This window comes from Callospermophilus lateralis, chromosome 7, assembly GCF_048772815.1.
Source record: "Callospermophilus lateralis isolate mCalLat2 chromosome 7, mCalLat2.hap1, whole genome shotgun sequence".
Taxonomy (NCBI): Eukaryota; Metazoa; Chordata; class Mammalia; order Rodentia; family Sciuridae; genus Callospermophilus; species Callospermophilus lateralis.
Window position 1 is genome coordinate 87,792,356 of NC_135311.1, and position 18,915 is coordinate 87,811,270.

Genomic DNA, 18,915 nt, shown 5'->3' on the forward strand with positions numbered 1-18,915 from the left:
CCTCCATGATTAACGTGTGATTTTCTTGAGTCCATAATCTTTAGCCTTTCGCTGCTACCAAGAATATTTCTTGGTGACACTGAATGCTCAGGAAATGCAAGCGGGTCTGAAAAGCATAGGTAACTACTAGCATTCATTAGGTGCAGTCAACTAAGACAGCATATACTTGTGGCACATGGGTAATGACTAGGGTCACTAGTTAAAATATTCTACTTGTATATTCTTTTTACATCCTATAATATTTACTTCTCTAGATTTTATTGAAGATGATGTGAGATAATAATGCATACAAAGGAGGCTTATCAACTATTATGACTCATGTTCTATGAAAATGTCAGGTTTTACAAACATTTGTGAAAGAATCATCGTATTGTAGAAAGAGCTTGAATCTGAGTACCAGTTAGGACCAGATTTAAATTCTGTTTACTATGATGCTAGGTACAAAGACTTCAACAGTGAAACAATAAAAATGCAGCTGAGATATTTTGTGATAAGATCCTCAATTTCCTCATGTATGGATATATTTATGTCCTGTGAGGGTTTTTAATGAGTCATGAGAAAAAAATAACACATTTAAAATACCTCATGCCACTTGATAAGCAGCAGATGCCCAGTAATTCCTAGTCTTTAGTTTTCTTCCAATGGAAATATCTATTTATTCTAGCATGAATCTAGATAATAAAAATGGTAGATTTAACTGACATTTTTTTACAATGTTGTCTTTGTCTCTGATGACATAAAATTTCAAGACAGTAACTGAGCTCAATTACAATAGAACACATCCAAAGAAGCACATGGAAACATTAATCACATCATAGAAAGTTGCCTTAAGTGCTTTTTGGAAAGGCAGTAAATAAATGATAAATGAAGAAAGAAATGAATGAATGAATGAACAAAATAAAAAATACTGATTATCTTATAATTTAAAGGAGCTGATTTATTTGTCAAATGTTCATAATTACTATTAAATATTCTTGACAATGGTCATATATATCAACAACTGAAAATATTAAAGGAAATTAATCCAGTAAATTGATTTTGCTGTATTTGTTGACATTCTAAAAATATTTTAAATGATTCCTTGAAAATGTTACAGAAGATATAATTTACTGCTTATAGTATAGGAGGCCTATATTTTGTTTGTAATCCATGAAAAATGTACAATACTTGACCTGGCAAGTAGTAAGTATGAAAAATTTAGAAATAGTCAAAACACATAGCAAAATCTGGGAGTGTCTTTCCTTTCCATCACATAAATATTTACTCTGTAAGTGCTTCATCAAGTGTCAGAATTATTTGATCTTCATTCGGAAATAGTTCTATCCTTAATTAGTTTAGCACAATTTAAGGACAGTGTCTGTGCAGTAGAAGAAATTCAGACAGGTGCTCTTTCCTCCTGGTTGCAAGAGACAACCCTGTGTGTTCCCTTAGCAGGGCACCACCCATATTAGTGTACATTGCACCTCCATTTCCTATACTAACTTTTAATAGGGGCAAATGTGAACTTAGATAGTTAGGAAACTTCATTCATTCTTTCTAGGACATATTGGAGTAATTTTCTACAATAACTAACTGAAGTCAGCCAGGGTTATCATTCAGAAATTTTATGAATAATAGAGACTGGTCCAGAATTTCCCAACCAAGGAATGAACAGTTTTGTCAATTTTATTTACTGGACATATTTACAAATAGATGTTGCACTACACATTAGTGCAATTCTTATGGCTAATGAGCATATAGGGGCTGAAAAGCAATCTTAAATGCCCAAGACACTAATTTTTATTACCTTAAGGAGCAAGACAAAATTGCTATAGTAACTTTTTATGCATTTATAAATCAAAGGAAAATTATTCTTGCCAGCCTCATCTCCTGCCAAGAAGGATTCAGGGAAATGGTGCATCCATCATGGGACTAGTTAGCAATGGCCAGCACAGCCAGGGATGTATAATCTGAGAGAATGTATTTTTAAGGAAGGTTGACACTAAAGTTTTGCCAAAACAAACCAAACAAATTTTCAAATGAAAGCTCTGCAAATAAGAAATAACTGGGCAGAGGTGAAGGGACAGATACTTAGATGGGATTCATGGGAGGAAACAGAGTCTGGGAGCAATTCGAGACACTCATAAACACCCAGGCCTCATAAGGTTCCTACATTGGTGATGGAGTGAGAAGATGCCTAAGTGCTTAAAGCTTATAGGCCTTTCACTGATAATTTTTGAATCATAAAATCTTTTGGGGGTAATGAAGTACTTTCCCTTCTTTCCTTTTTCATCCCCTACTTCCTCTTCTTCTTTCTCATTATTTTTTTGTGTGTGTGTGTGTGTGTTCAGGAAATAAAGTATTAAATGGTAATTTATTCTAAAGTGTTTCAATATTTGAATTGTTCTGAATTGCAATTTAATGTGGTTTACATAGAGAATTCCTGTAGGTTATCTGTATACCCATGTGAGGATGATTTTAAAAAGTCCCTAAATGCCATTCTGTATTATTTCTATTATAGAATATTTTAGAGCTATAGTGATAATGAACCTATTCTCTAGGGTACCCCAAGCCATATCATAAAATTAATACAGCAACATAGATGTAACTAGTTCATATCTGGAAAGTAAATAGGGCTCCAAATTAGGCAAAATTAGGGAGCTTCCATTTAACATAATTTCAGATGGTTCAGATAATAGCTTTCTTCATAGTGAGATCTCTTTAATAAGCTCAATGGATTTTGAAATTTCACTATTTTAGTTTAAAGATTGCTTTCTATTTAATCCCCAGCCCCTGTAGGAAAGTTGGCCATGTAAGTTGTGATATCTTATTTATTCCTTAGTGCAGAAAAGTTTGAAGGCCTTTTTAAAATTGGTTTGGTTATCAAAGATCATCGATGGGTGCTGTGGATATCTGCGAGGACATGAGGAACAGGGTTCATTAAAGTGGGAACTCAACTGAAGATGGCCATGCTGATGGTGTGCTGGAGCCAACTTGTGCTGGTCTGTGAGAGCCAGCCATATGTACCCCGTTTTGGGGTTCAGTGACATTAAGGTGGTATTTTGAAATTGGTCATACTAGGAGTATTTATATTGTGGACATTAGCAAACACCACAAATCAGAACACTGCTCCCTCAAGAGAAAGTCATCGGCACACCACTGGAGGTGCTACAGGAGACTGAGGACTGGAAAAACGATATTCAAAAAAAAGTTCTCAATGTAGTTAGGGTGTTTTCCTCCAAAAGATGTTGAGTGACGAAAAAGCTTTGGATATAAGTATCCTTTTGATTTTGTTACTCCATTCACAGTGGGAATCAAACCGTCAAGAGTTAGGGAATTTTATTAAAGACTAATTTGACATTGAAACATGAATTTGAGAACTTATGACCCTCATTTTTCTGAGAAGAAAATTTATTCCACATTTTCATTAATTGTATTAGGAAAGAAATATGTTTGGAATCTGCTATCACTCTGTTATCCCTATTTTGTACTTATTTTTTTCCCCCACAAAACTTACTAGGTTAATTACTATATTAATATATATATTAATATTAATATACTATATTAATATATAGTTATAATGATGTATTTTATGAAAATGACTCAGTTGCACTGAAATGTAAGAGATAAAACAATCAATTTAAATAGGCGAAATGGGCATTCTCAATTTTGCCTAAATAAAACAAGCAGAAATGTTTCTTTGGCAATGAAAATGTTTTAATAGCACATTCCCTTTCAAATGTGCTTGCCTTTCCGTTTAAAAAGGGGTGAACTTGCTACTTTTCCATTAACCTAGGAAGGGCACGGATTGCTAACTTAGCCCCAAACTTGCTTTTCTTGTCTTACTTTTGTATTGTATTTCCCAAAATGTGGGCTGAAAAAGTATTTAGAAGCACCCAGCACTTAATTTCCACTCTAATTTAGAGGTATACAACTTTCCCAAAGAAATCACCTGAAATCCAATAATAATTTCCAGTTCTGTTCTCAGAATGTATCACCAAGAGAAGGTAAGGATATATTTAAAAAAATTAAAAATAAATATATAAATACTAAAAAAAAGAAAAACAAAGAAGAATAGAAAAAATGAGGAATAAGAAAAAAAATGATCCTTAAAGCAACACAAAAAGCCATGTACCTGCTCAATCCAAAAAGCAAAGCTCAATCCCCAAAGCAGGAACCCAATAATCAGTCTAGCTACAAATATACATTTAGCAGTTGAGAATTTAGGCTCTACATTATTTACCCTTGTGCTTTTTGGACTCACAAGAGTCTAATGAACAGGGTTGTATGTACAGCCTAAATACATTAAGTGAACAAACAATATTAATTGGCTTTGGTATGCTGACACATGTAGGGCAGTCCATACTTACTTTCTGAAGAGGTAGTTCTTGATGATCAAATTTAGACTTAGTCTGCAAGTTTAAAGTCATGCTTCTGCCTGCATGCATTGCTGAAATACCTCCATAGGGCAGCATGCCAAGGTTAACTGTGTTGTGTTTGTAAGCAGCATTCTGAGTAGAGGAAATAATCATGTGACAGGATGTGAACACATGCTCAACAAACTGATTATTACATGAACATGTTTAAGTTTATAACATTTAACTTTAAGCGGGCAAACAGTAACTTTCTTTTAAAAACATGCACTTGATCAGACAAAAAGCATACAGTCAACAGTGTTAGTTATGCACATAATGAGTACCACCCAAAACTACAGAAAGGACAAAAAGCAAAGAAGATACAGTCTGCCTTGCACTTGCTGCTGACTCAAAGGCATAAAATCTGTCTCTTAGATACCATGATAGTAGTGACTTTGGATAAATATTGTCCATCCTGTGGCAGTGCATTGATTTTGAAAATTCCAATAGATCGTACGTGACCAAATTTTATTGGCTACAAATCTCATGGTCTCTTTCACATTGTGAGATCATCACATATGAAAGACAAATATTATCTCCTAAATCTGCCTTCAACTAAAGCATTGCAATGTTAAAGCCAAGATCTTTCTTCATTATTGTTCAAGTCTATCGACAAAATATAGCAACTCAGAAAAAACATCTGGTCCAAAAAAATCTTTAATTCTGACTACTGACTTGATTGAATCCACTTATTAATTCATTTATACCAATCAAATAAGTTGGATGTAGAACCATATATTGTATTTTTTTAAATAATTACCTTTTAAACAAGATAATTGAATAATTATATTGAAGTAATTATAACTTGTGAATTATTAATGTTACTTGTCAAATGAATTTAAATACTTATTTACAACTTGGCTACTCTTCAACGGATGCATCTAAAATTATTCTAAATAATTAATAATTTTTTTCTATAGAACTTCCTTGAAAAATTAAAACATTTTAGATGCCTTGTTATAAAATCTATAGCCTACAACAGAAATCTAATAATTGACAGCATTTGGTTTCTTTAATTCTCTTATTTTGGAAAAAAATTATCCATAGAAGTTAACTGAGTACAATTTTTCTTAACTGAATATTATTGAGCATTACGAGCAGGTAGCTATTCTATTCTGAGAGCATTATTTGCAAAGTAATGATTATTAGCATCAACGTTTCATTGAGCTATACTGAAAGAGTCTTATACTCCTGATGAGGTACTTGTCTACACATCATACTTGTTATGAATTCATGATTACTTCATACAGAGATTTTTCACAGTCACCACGCTCAAAGTGAAAAAGACACTAAACATCTCGATCTGGCACTTGGATGATTCCTTAGGGTTTAGATCACTCCAGCCTAGTGCTCTTTTAGCTCCTATAGAAGCGTAGGACATATGGGTTCATGCTTTAAATTTTCTGTCACAGTGGGGATCTGCGGGAGAAGTTCGAGCTTTGTGGTTAAAGTGAAGGGGAACATAAACATCTTTTATCTAGGGTAGCACTGGGAGCTGCCTCTCTAAGGTCAGTACTGGGATCTTTTGCCAACATTATTTGGGCTATTAACCTTATTCCATACCCAGCCTCTAGGCAGTTGTCATGTATGCAGACTCACAAATATCTTATGGTTTCTAGTGTAGCTATTTAGTTTCAGGGATTCAAATGTTTCAACTAAGTTTCACTGGGAAAGAAACACATCATGTCTGGTGCAGTCAGACTCTGGGCAGAATATTAAGCAGCACAGCTGTGTCAAAACCAGTTTTATGCAGTAAGTCCAAGCTTTGGTGCCTGAGTTCATCTTGTTGAGTAGCTAGGGAGTTTTAAGTAATTCATAACCTGCACTGCTCAGAAACTCAATTGAAAGGGGGAAAGAAACGCTACTTGGAGAAAACAAAAGGAAGAGCTTCTAGGATCTGAAGACTTAAAGCAATACTCTAAGGAAATTTAACTTCTTGGAATTAAATGAGAAACTATTGAATATATGTTGAAGTTGCTCTGGAAAAGATAGGTCCAAGGAATTACAAACAAACAGAGGGTATATGGAGACTAATTAAAAAGGGAGGTGTCATTGTGATAAGAGAAAATAGAGAAAATACACATGGATACACTTTTAATTACCTGTTTGATCCCCCTCCCCATTCCTATACACCCAGGGTGTATATACACCCCCATGTTCTTGCTCCATCTAGAGGAGCCATCTAGTTTTTGGTTGTTGAATCAAAGGAGAGAAACCATGTATCTGGGATAACAGTAAAAAAACCCTGATGGTACCAAATGCTTAGAAATTTATCTTTTCATGCCTTCTTTCCACTCACTCTTCTGCTGCCTCAAATTACTAGTCATTGTACATATGCTCCACAAATCTTCTAATAACCTTTCTTGACTAGTTCATCTTACCCTGTTACGTATGGTCGTGTCTACACGAGGCCAGAGTTCCCAAACTGTACTGTATTATTTGGCCCCAAATATTTTCGCCCTCCAAGTTATCTGTCTACATGGAGGGCATAACTTGAGGTAAGGCATGGTGACAACCGACCAGGTGTCTCCCACTGACAGCCAGTCATGCGGCTTTGATGAGGCTCCCTTCAATGGGACTGAGCAACCTATTTGAAACAGACATTCTGATGAAATATTTTGTAAGGCAGAACCAATTTCCACACTGAGAAACTAACACCCACGCCCACATTTATTAGTTCAGTCTTCCCCTAAAAAGTTGTTTTCTTGTCATGTAGACACGACCTACAATAGTATAATTATTTAAAAGGAATAAACCTGAAAACATAAAATTCATTACTAAAGAAATACATAATAAATGCAGTGACCTGTGTTTTTTGCAGGACACAAAATAAAATAATAAAACTATTAAGTGAAACATTCCAATAGCATCTTGTTATCCAGATCCCCAGTTTACATAGAGCATTTGAACTTAGAAAATGAGAACAAAAGGCCCCAATTTCACACACACACAAATCCTCACTGTTCTAGTGTCACTGCAGAGCACACAAAGCCTTCTACACCAAAGCCACGAGGTCTACTGAATGATGACAGTAGGTTGATAATAGTTTTAGAAAGTGAAGTACCAGATTTCTCTTAGATTTGAACAGGCAACAACAACAAAAAAGCAATTAAAGGATTTATAACTATTTTTTTAACTCTCCCAATCACTGGGCTGTGCATTCCATACTATTCTGACTCAATTTTTAACTGAGTTAGCATTGATTTTCTTTCTTTTTTTTGCAATATACATACTAATTTGTGTGTCTATAGTCTTTATATAAAGATATCATCTGTTTTTGTTGTCTGTAGTAAAATTGGAATTTATATATTTTCTTCTGTATAAAAACCAATATTCTAAATGGCAGGATTTTTATTAAATAAAATAGTGTGTAGAAGGGCATTTAATCTCTGCTTATTTTCTTTTTCTTTTTCTTGCTGGGAAGATTATTGCTCATTAGAAGTAATAAGTTTAGTAGTCCCATAGCAGTAACTATGTGCAAATTTTATAAACAGATTATGCCCGAGTTTAACATAAGTGAGTCCGTGAAGAAAAGGGTGAAATACTCACTTTTTATAGAGTCAATAAAAACCATACTCTTTAGGTCACCAGAGAGCAGTTTTGTGTCCTAGGAGAGGCATTTTTGCCTTGCCTTAATGGCTAGAAAACAATTGGAAACACCATCCCATATGATAGAGTCAAATTCTTTCTTACTAACAATAGTTAGGCTAGATTTGATAAATAATTCACTTGCAGGTTATGGACTCTCAGAAAGCATTAAGCAATACCCATGAAAAACTATTAGGATCATTTCCCCCCACAATAGAACGACAAATAAGTGCTGATCACCTCTCCATTCATGTATTTCATGCTTCACTACATGTGCTTAGAAATGCCAAAAAAAAAAAAAAAAAAAAAGTAAAACTAAAGGCGGGGGGGATATTCTTACAGAGAAATGCCAAACATACCCTGTCTAACCTTCTAGCTTCTATATGTCTAAGCAGCTGTTGTCTCCAGTCTGCAGGCATTTTACCACAGCTCTCCTCTCCCTTCACAGGGGTGGGCCTCGTCTTTATATCACTGTTATCTGATGACTTGTCACCATAGTTACCCAAGTTATAGTCAGACGGTATTTTTTCCAAAAGAGCTGCCATAGTTGGCCTAGCTGAAACTGGCCTGGTTTGGGAGGCACCGTAACTCTCTGTACTGTAGCTTCTCGCAGACAATGGCCTCCTCTGGGTTAGGTTTTTAACTGGAAAACTTCCCGCCTGAGCTTTCACTTCTTGATAGGAAGGATGTTCGTCTTCATACCTGCCATTCCTCTTCAGGAACTGGGACTCAGTCACTGTCATGCTGCTTTGGCGATCTAGCCCTCCCCTGTATGGAGGTCTGCCGTACCTATCACTTGGTGGCAGCTCGTGAGGTTCACTGACCCTTCTAAACATGGCCATTTCTGTGGAGCTTGCCAGGGAGTCAGCTCTCCTCAAGAAGCCTGCCCTGGCTCCTTGGCTTGCAAACTGGGCATTCACCACAGCATCCTCATTAACAGACGGCTGAGAAAACGAGAACATTTGCTCCATTGGTGGGTATCCTCTGTAAGCTCTAGGACTAACCAAATCCTTGGCCATGTTTTTGGTGGACGGTTGCACATACTCCGAATTGTGCTGAAAAGGGGGCGGTATCCTCTTGTCCGCTTTAACTTCCACTGCTCCTTGAGGATTGAAGCTTTGGTCAAACTGGTAGACTTTTTTTGTCATAGAAGCTTTCTGCTGTTGTGGCCCTTTACTGCTTCCATAAGTGAGCATCTCGTCATCCAGCATTGGGACCGACTGGCTTCGAGACATACTGGACATGCCATGCTCTGGTCCCAACAGTTTATCTGGTCGTTCGTGGCTTCCTAAGTGATCACTTCCAGAAGCATAGTTTTCTAATGGTATGTTATAAACCTTGTATGTGCCAATGTCAATCTCATCAATACTTTGTGACTTTTTGAATTTATTGGACTTTATATCTTTCATTAGTGGGGAAAGCCTCTCTGTGCTTTTGCTAATTGAAATAACACCTTTAGAAGAATCTGGGCGGCAGTGGATTTGAGAAAAGACATTACCAAGACTCCTGTTGGGGTTGGAATCATGATACTCCCATGGTACTCCTGGAGAAAAAGGACTGGGTATTTCAGTAGATTCTTTCAGATGGTCTTTCCTTTCAGGCAAAGGGCTGGTAGTGGGGGTTGTCTCTAATTTGGAAGGAAAAGCGGTCCTGTCTTCAAACGGACTAGGGGTTCTGGTCCAATTCTGCCAAGGATTGGTAGGAGGCACTTCTGTTTCTGGCGTGTGTCTGTGTGTAGACTGCTCAAGTTCCAGGGGAACACCAACAATCCTATCCTGCCTGATTAAAGGCCTGCGTCCGTGAGAAGATGTGCTTCTAGACTTTGAACTCAAGAGAGGATTATTGTTGGCATTCTCAGCTGCGGTTTCCTCAGAAACAAACCCCGTGTTGTCGTAATGGGATCCGTCAGTCCAGTTGTCAGTGAAAGCATCGCTCATGGGCAGGCGGTCGGGTCTCTGTGGTAGGTTCCCTGGGGGAACAGCCTCTCGCTGGCTGAGCAATGGCTTTGCATCCAGAGGCTGTGGGAAAGATTGTGCAATCCTGTAAACACAAAGGGAAGAAGAAATATGAAAATGAGCAAGAGTTGGTTTCTGTTAAGATGAACAAGTACTGAAAGTGGGCCACCATGTGTGTTGAGCTGATCATTCATCCCTACCTGACTTAGGATTAAGGCAGTATTATTTCATGTCCTCTGTGTCTCCCAAATCCACTCCTTTACTCTCTTCTTTCATTTCTTTCTAGTAATAATCACCTTCCACTACATTTTAAAATTTACTTACCTTTGACATTTATTGCATATCATCTCGTGTCCTCTGCTAGAATGCAAACTCATGAGGGCAGAGGTCTTTTTCTCTTCAGGCTAAGAAAAGGGCTTGGCACATAGTAGGTGTTAAACATGTATTTGTTGAAGGAATGAATGGATGACATGTATGTCTTCAGTGAAGGCCCTCAAACCTGATTGGTAAATACAACCATCTGATTCCTAGTATTTATTCCTGGAGATTCTGATTCAGTCCATTTCCAATATATTGGTTGAGAATACTTTTCTTAACAATTCTTGATATAACTGATGGATTCAAAATGTCTTCAAATAAGGCCAGGTCTTGAAGATGCTAATACTATTGTTGAAGTATCAAGCACATTCAGGTATCTCTTTCTAGAATGTGAAGTATGACTTTGTGTCACTGGCAAATTTATAACAGTGAGTGTCTCTAGTATATCTGTAGTACATGTTCCTCTTTATGACTTTATTTAAAACGATTTGCACACCAATAATATCGAATTATATATATAAAATCAATATTTTACTGGGGATTCAACTCAGGGGCACTTGACCACTTGAACACTGAGCCACATCCCTTGCCCTATTTTGTATTTTATTTCGAGTCTCACTGAGTTGCTTAGCACCTTGCTGTTGCTGGGCTCGGCTAAATAATGCATATTTTATTAATAAAGGGAAAGCTTTTGTGGGCTTCTCTTCACTGGAAAAAAATGTCCATTTAGAAAGCATGTTCTAAATATTAAAATTCTCTCTCTCCCTCTTTCTCACTCTCACTCTTTCTTTAAAAAAAAATAGAAAGCATGTTCTAAAACTACTTTGATTAATATAAGCTCACACAAAAACTTAGTTAAGATTTTTTAATCATGGTCATTGATGAAGAGAAATAATCACTGATGAATTACTAAAGAAGGCATTGCCAAGAGGGAGCATATTAGCAGTAAAATAGGAGTAAAGGTTTTGACTACCTAGATCATATGACAATACTTTTAGTATAAAACTGTAGCCATAAATTATAAAACTGAGCAATTAGAAGGCAAATGCTACTTCACTGAGTCATTTTATTATGCAGTGTGGCTTTTGTTTCTTTCATCTGTAAAATGGGAGTAATAAAGAGTGGGAGTCATTTTGCAGAGCTTAAGTACTTTCACACGCATCCTAACTTCAGGTGATGATAAATGATGATGGTGACGGTGATGATGATGTCAACAATGGAAACTGATGAAATATTTACTTTGTGCCAGGCACATAGTGCTTCACATGCATCTTATTTTAGCTCATAACATCATTTTGGACGGCAAATTGTCCACATGCTTCATAAACATATGTTGGCCAAATACAATTTTTGACTTTTAAGTTTTCTAGTTCTACCATGTCATCGTGTTAATCTCCTACCATCACCCACTTAATCAGCTGTCTCACCGTGTAAGATGGATTCATTTGCTCTTGGAAGTCCCAGGTGAACTACATTTGCTTACCTGCCCCTTCTGTCTTCTATACCACTCATGAGTTGAGTACAATTCCAAAATTATGAAGATTCCATTTAAAAAAAAAGTTGCTGGAAATAAGCGATTGGGAACAGAAAAGTGGGAATTCTAAACACACCTGTTACCCCACAAAGAATTATGAACTGCATCTTTAGCTGTTGTCTGCAAGGACCCCACTTTAACCCGGGTGTTAGAGGATCCTGAGGAAGCCTGGGAAGGCGAGTAGTCTGAGTAAGTGCCTGAGGAAACACTGTTATTCAGACAGTGAGTTTTGTCAACTTCAGACTCATCAGTTGATTCTGAAATTTAAAGGGAAACATGTTATAATGCTACGAACATTGACAAATACAAACACAGAAAAGTAAGTAGGAAAAACAAATTCTATACTGATTAATGTTAGAACATGTATTTATAAAATAATTTTAATAGACTATGACATATCATAACGTACAACTGGTGATTCATCATGCACATGCATTTGAAGCATATTTTCCACATCAGCTTCATGATGTTACCTTTTTTGTCCTTCCCTAGCAGAACAAGTTTGGGTGGGTACAGAGGGGTCTCAGCTAATGAAGGGTGAAGTTCCCCAATCCTCATTTCATTAGCTGGATGAACAAAAGAATCCTGAGAGATATAATAATACAGGACAAGGAAAGTAAACATTTAAACAATGGTTAACCAAGATGGCAATAGCTTTATTTGGCTCAGATAAAAAAAAAAATGACTCTAGAATTTAATTGACTATGGGGCATTGGGAAAAATGAACCATTATGTATCTCTGAGTTGAGCACTCTTTTATTCATCAGGCATAAGTTTGACTGCTGTTTTTATGGCTGGCACTGTGCAAAGAACTGTAGAGTTTCCAAAGAAAGACAAAATGTGGCCCTCTGAGAGTTTGCAATCTACCTGGGGAGATGAGATACAACTCATTTTAACACAGTACTGAATTTTAAGGTCTACATGAGTAGTAAGATCCGTACATATATATGATATATACACATGTAAGACATCTAACAGATGAATGCTCTAAGAGTTCTAAGGGAAAAGGATATCATTGACCAACAGGATTTTTTTTTTGTTTGGTCATCCCTTGCCATATGAATGTGCCCTTGGGTCCTATATAATCTGCTTTTTCTGCCACTCTCCCTCTTAATTGCTGTTGTTTCTTGGGTGAGTATCTCCTCCACTGCATTTGTCCTGCTATGTCTTCTTCTAAGTTTTCTAGGTTTCTGGTGACCAAAGTGGCCTGCTAACTCTTCATGCTATATACATTAATTGAGGGTAATGCAATTCAATGGACAAGAACATAATTTTGTAATGACAAATGAACATGTAAAAAAACCCACGAATTTTAAACTTCAGTAATTCAGACTTTAAATTTTTTTTTTTTAGTTGTAGATGGAAAGATGGACACAATACCTTTATTTAATTTATTTATTTTTATGTGCTGCTGTGGATTGAACTGAGTGCTTCACACATGTGAGGCAAGCGCTCTACCACCGAGCCACAACCCCAGCCAGTAATTCAGATTTTTATTCCCACTTAACCAGATAGTGGGGAAGCATTAAGGAAGGCAAAATACCAAATACTTACTTTCTTTTAGATGTGAAAATACCCTAAGTAAGTACTGATAAATATCTATGCATGGCAGCTCTCTTTATGTATCCTTTGCTTAAAATTAATGTTAATTCAAGTTCAAAATTTTTCAGTTGTTTCATATTCTTAATATCTTATTATTTTGGAACACTGACAACCTTAGAAACATTTTATTTAATCAGAGTAAGAATATATTTGAGGACAAAAATATTAGAAATTAAAAAAATCTGTCCAATAAATAATTGGTTGTTTTAATGAACAGCCAGAGACTCTTATTATGACTTTCATCTATTGCCAAGGACTCCACAGAGACAGGCTTAGGTCTTTGGGTTTTGCAGCAATACAAATCCATTTCTTTAACTAATGCTTAAGTTCTGTCATTTAAATTTTGTTTGTTTGTTTGTATGAGAATATTTGCCTGTAAAAAAACAGGGTATATCTAACATGTGTTGATTTTTAAAAAGGAATATTGCAATAGAAGACAGAAAGACCATTTAGTTACCCTTTCATTGTCTTGCGGCAGATTCTGAGAACAAACTCAGGCCTACACATACAATAGACAAAGACCCAGCGTTGGAGCATGATTCCTCTGGCTTCTAGGCCAGAGATCTTCCCCTACAATGTGTTACCTCCCTTTGGATGGGAACATTCAGGACTTAAAAAGAAGAGTCAAATTAGAAGAGAGATAGGAAATAGAGTGGGGTTGATGAAAATACTGGGGCTTAAGAGAGAAACCTACATTTTTATGGATTTTGAAAATAATCTCATAAAATCAGCATAAAATCTTTTTTTTCTTTCATACTCTGCTTTTATTAGACTAATCAAACCACAGAGGGAAGTACTCTATTACAGGGATTTTACTGACATGTAAACAAAACAACTAACATTTCCTAGAGTCAGTCCAGTCTTTTTGATAAAGTTTGAAGGTGTCACAATAAAGAAAAAACACCTTTATATACCTACAGAGCAATTTATAAGAAGAAGGTATAAGCCTGAGAAACAGCACCATGAAAGGCATAAAATATGTTGATTTTTCAAAAAATTTCAGGTATAAGGTGTCATATTTCCATCTTATTCCTATTTTACCATTTATTAATCAGGTTATCTAGGGCAATTTCGTGTACTTCTCTGGACCTTATTCAATTCATCAGTAATATGAAGGTACTATATATTAGGAACTGGTGCTAATTTCTATCTAGAAATAACAAATTTATGAATGTAAAGATAACTTATTTGAGTGAAATAATGATTTAAAAAGTAAATATTTTTATGATACCTAATACAAGCACAGGAATTTTGTTTCAATCAAAAATATGTAAATAAATAAAACAAAGACACAAAAAGCTTACCAAATAGTTGTACAAGCACAGAACATTAGCATAACTAAGGGTTTAACTTTCTCATTCTTGTGTCCTATACATTCAATACTCAACTCATCTTGTTTGTATAGATAAACTTTCAAACTTGTATCCCCAAATCATGACCAGAATTCTGCATGGTAGGTATGGTCTGACTCAGGTATACTTTTCTGACCCTGCTCAAGAATGTCTGTTGTGAAGCAAGAAGAGCCTTAGTGGCCAGGAAAATAGTATGATTATCAACTAGTGGTGAACTTGCATCTCTTCTTTAGAGTTTTCTGACTCTCCATGTGAGAGGATGACACTGTTGAAGCAAGATTGATAAATGTTGCTAATCCAGGAAAATGTTCTTATTTGTATGAGCAAAGTGGATGTGGTGGTGGTGGTGGTGATGATGATGATGATGATGATGATGATGACAGTGATGTTCCATTAGTGATGGAGCATAGATTATATATCTGAAACTGTGCTTTTAATATTTGTATTATAGATATAATTATATAAGTATAAAATTTGTCTCTCAGTTTATTTAAAAGACAACCTTGTTTTAAATTATGTGTTATTTAAAAATATTTATCATTATCTTTGTTTTACAGAAAAGCAAATGGAGGCACAGAAAGGTAGAGTTATAATTCCAAGTTGCAACATTAAGAAGTGATAGAGCCAGGATTTGAGCTGGATCTGTCCAACTTCATGGTGTTCTATAGGATATTGTGTTCACAATATTGTCTATCCTAAGAAAAGCTCATTTATCAAATGGGTTTTAGAGACCAAAGTTAACTGTCCAATAAAGGGAATGAGTCTTTGCATTTGCCTCTTGAAATTCTTTTATAGAGGCTAGGGAAATCAAGTGCTTTTTGGAGAAGCTGAATGATGTTTGGGGGCTACTTGGAAGTTATTGGTAAGCAGTCAGATTTATCAGGAGTTTCATTATAAGGACATTGAACCATATTTCCTTCTGGTGAGGAGATAGAAATGGAGAGGAATGAAAAGGTAAAATTTCATTTTTTATTGCACTGCCTATCCACTGTTCAAATTTTGTCTATTACTGCCATAGAGAAAATGGTTGAAGGCAGATATCAAAGGGAAAAAAGTTCCTTTCTGAGCTTTTGAGAGTCCAGGTATAGTATTAATAAAGGCAATTTAAGAAAAAGTTCAAGGGTAGTTGACTATTTTCTACTTTTGGGAGAAAGATAAGGCTGCTCTATAGAAGGAAATTGGACTGAGTGTCCTAACAAAGGGAAAATTTCATAACATATTTGATTGTGGTAGACTTGGTGAACAGGTGTCAGGTAATCCTACAGAGGATTAACAACATATGGGGCAAGGATTGGCACATTATTCTCTTGAGGAATGGGAATTATCATTTACGGTAGCCTTTCTCTGTGTCAAGAACTATGCTTGGAGTTGTATATAAATGCATAGTATCATCTGATTTCATCTCTGCAAAATCTCTAAAAGGGTGATTTTATTATTTGTATTTTTAAAGATGAAGAAACCAAGGCTCAGGAAGGTTTTAATGATTTGACTTGTCAAGGTCATATAATCAGTAGCAAGGTCAAGCCAGGATTTCAATTGATGTCTGCTAGACTTAAAAGTCCCTACTCTTTGGTACCCAAACTGTGTTCTGAGGCATCCAAGGGTGCCACTGCTAATTAACTGGGATATCGTGGATTATATTAGATGTCTGAGGGAAACAAAGCAATATTTGACATCAGTCACACAGTGCAAACTGCCAGCTTAAGCAGCTCTCAGTTTCAACAAGAGATTGCACACTCTCTTTGATGACAGTCCTTGTGAAGATGGATTTTGGATGGGTGCAGTGATCAAAATGTAAGTGCCGTTTGCAAAGCATTGTGAAACAGAAATTAGTCATGGTGTCCACTATATTTCCCATGTTTGAGAAAGTAGGTAATGTCTAATGGGTACATGCATTTCAATAATATTTTGGTTTTGCCTACTTAAGAGTGAGATAAAAATATCTTTTTACTCAGTTTATGTACATTATTTTTCAATTTTCCACTACTAAGGAAGGCATAAGTATCCATTAAGTTGTATAACTACTTAAGTGGAACCATTATGTGTTTATTTATTTATTTTTGGCTGAGGATCGAACCCAGTGCCTCCCACATGCTAGGCAAGCACTCCACCACTAAGCCACAACCCCAGCCACTCTGTTTTTTTTTTTTTCTTTTTTTGGTTTAGGGTCTCTGTAACAAGATTACTGAAATGCTATGGGCATTCATATACCAACAGTGTATTTAACACACAGGTGATAAAGCATGAATAGGTAAGGCAGCCAACAATCAACAAATAATTAATTCAGGAAAAACATCAGAAACTGTCTTTGACATTAGTAACTAACTCAAAGTGGTTTGACAGACAGACATGTTAACAAATTTGTGATAGTATATGACTATACCAATCATTAATTTATTGTGCTCCTATTCTGTACTAGGCACTACTGTGCTAGATACTGGAAATTTAGATACTCCTCAACTAATGCTAGGTTTGTATCCCAATAAGTTGAAAATATCATTAAGTCACAGTGCATTTAAAACTGACCTGCCAAACATCATAGCTTAACAACACTGTACCCTGTAGAGTGTAAGTTTTTACACTTACAATCTTGTGGCTGACTGAAAGCTGTGGCTTGCTGCTGCTGCTCCGTGTTACAAGAGAATATCATAGCACACAATGCTAGCACAGGTAAAAATGAAAAGTAAAAATTCAAAGTGTGGTTTCTGCTGAATGCATATTGCTTTTGCACCATCATACAGTTGAAAGATCCTAAGTTGAACCATCATAAGTCAAGGATCTTCTGTATAGTGATGCACAAGACAGACATGGTCCCTGTCCTCATGAAATTCAGTCTGAATTCAATAAGCAAAATAATCATAAACATTTCATTCTGTTTAATGCAAATAAATAGGGTAATGTGAGAGAAAAATCAGAGAGTCTAACTAACCAGGGTTATCAGGGAAGGCTTCCTGTTCAGGGGAACTTTAAGCTGAAACTTGAAAGTAGAGGAGGGCTAGCCATATAGGGCTAGCTGGGGAGAATCTAAATGCAATCTCCAGAGGCATTTTGTACAGAATAAATGGACAGGGAACCTGTATGTTTACCTGCTCTCCTTATTCTTTAGGCTCTCCTGGCTCTTTGTCTAGCGTAACACATGTTAAAACTCTTGGCATAGAGTTGCCAAATAAAAAAGAGGAATAAATATTGATTTATTTGTCCCTCTACTCAACTGCATTTGTTATCAATATACCTTGTCTATTTCTTTGTGTTTGCTTCTGGTTCTGCCTACCTCTACTCTTTACTCTTTTTTCTTTTGAAAGACCACTGGCAAGGCAACGAGGAGGTGGGAACAAGATAATCCAAGAAACTGATGGTTTTGTAAATAGGTTATAAATTACCACACTGCAGAACAGAGGTGAGGACTTAAAGCAATCTATTCAGGTGAAATGTACAGGCTTTGGCAAATTATTTGGGACAAGGAGTGGAGAGAAAGAAGGAAAAAGAAATCAGGACTCTTCTCAAATTTCTAACTTCAAAGAACTCATAGATAATGGTGCCAGCTGAGATAAAGATCGAGAATACAGGAATGGAAGCGAGTTTGGAAAGGAAACATTTAATTTTAGAATTGTTCACCTTGTAGTGCTGTGGAACAATTTTAAGATTTATTATCTCTACTACTCTGTGGGATTATTATTAAGTTCATGACCAAAGCCATCTGTTCTCTGTATCACATTAATCCCAAATCAAGCAATTTTAGGAGCTTCTTATTGTTGTAAATTTACTCAGTTTACAGGTTTCATGACTACATAGTTACCTTGATATTAGGCTGTGACTACATAAAATTTAAATACACAACGTATATGTGCATATTTAGTGTGCACTTGCTAAATATTGACTTCTTCACTTTGTATATTGTTGTAATATCTTAGAGATGAAAGAAAAGTCTCTTGCTTTGCTATAACATGTAATATTTTGGAAAAAAGAAAATACATTGATACTTATAAGAAAAAAGCAATGCAAACAAATACTTAAGACATTTTCTTCTTTAGATTTCCAGCTATATTCCCCTCTTCCAAGGCAGACTGTTACCTCTGCTGTCAGGTGTGCATATTATGGTTATTTTTGCTCAATATCTTTTTTTACCTCTCTTTTTCACTGTAAAATCCAATCTTTAATATGCATTCAGCCCT

At 35.9% G+C, this 18,915-nt stretch overlaps 1 protein-coding gene across 2 annotated transcripts in view; it reads right to left on the reverse strand.

Moving 5' to 3' along the window:
* Positions 1–18,915, reverse strand: part of Lrrc7 (leucine rich repeat containing 7) — a 403,609-nt gene that overhangs the window by 67,689 nt on the left and 317,005 nt on the right. Inside the window, exons 18-21 of one of the 2 annotated variants that reach the window (XM_076862303.2) lie at positions 12,263–12,374; positions 11,866–12,046; positions 8,342–10,022; positions 4,350–4,490 (exon numbers count right to left, since the gene is read on the reverse strand). In XM_076862303.2, coding sequence (XP_076718418.2) covers positions 4,350–4,490; positions 8,342–10,022; positions 11,866–12,046; positions 12,263–12,374 — 2,115 coding nt within the window. The remainder of the gene's footprint in view (positions 1–4,349; positions 4,491–8,341; positions 10,023–11,865; positions 12,047–12,262; positions 12,375–18,915) is intronic. The other variant, XM_076862304.2, reaches the window with a different exon arrangement.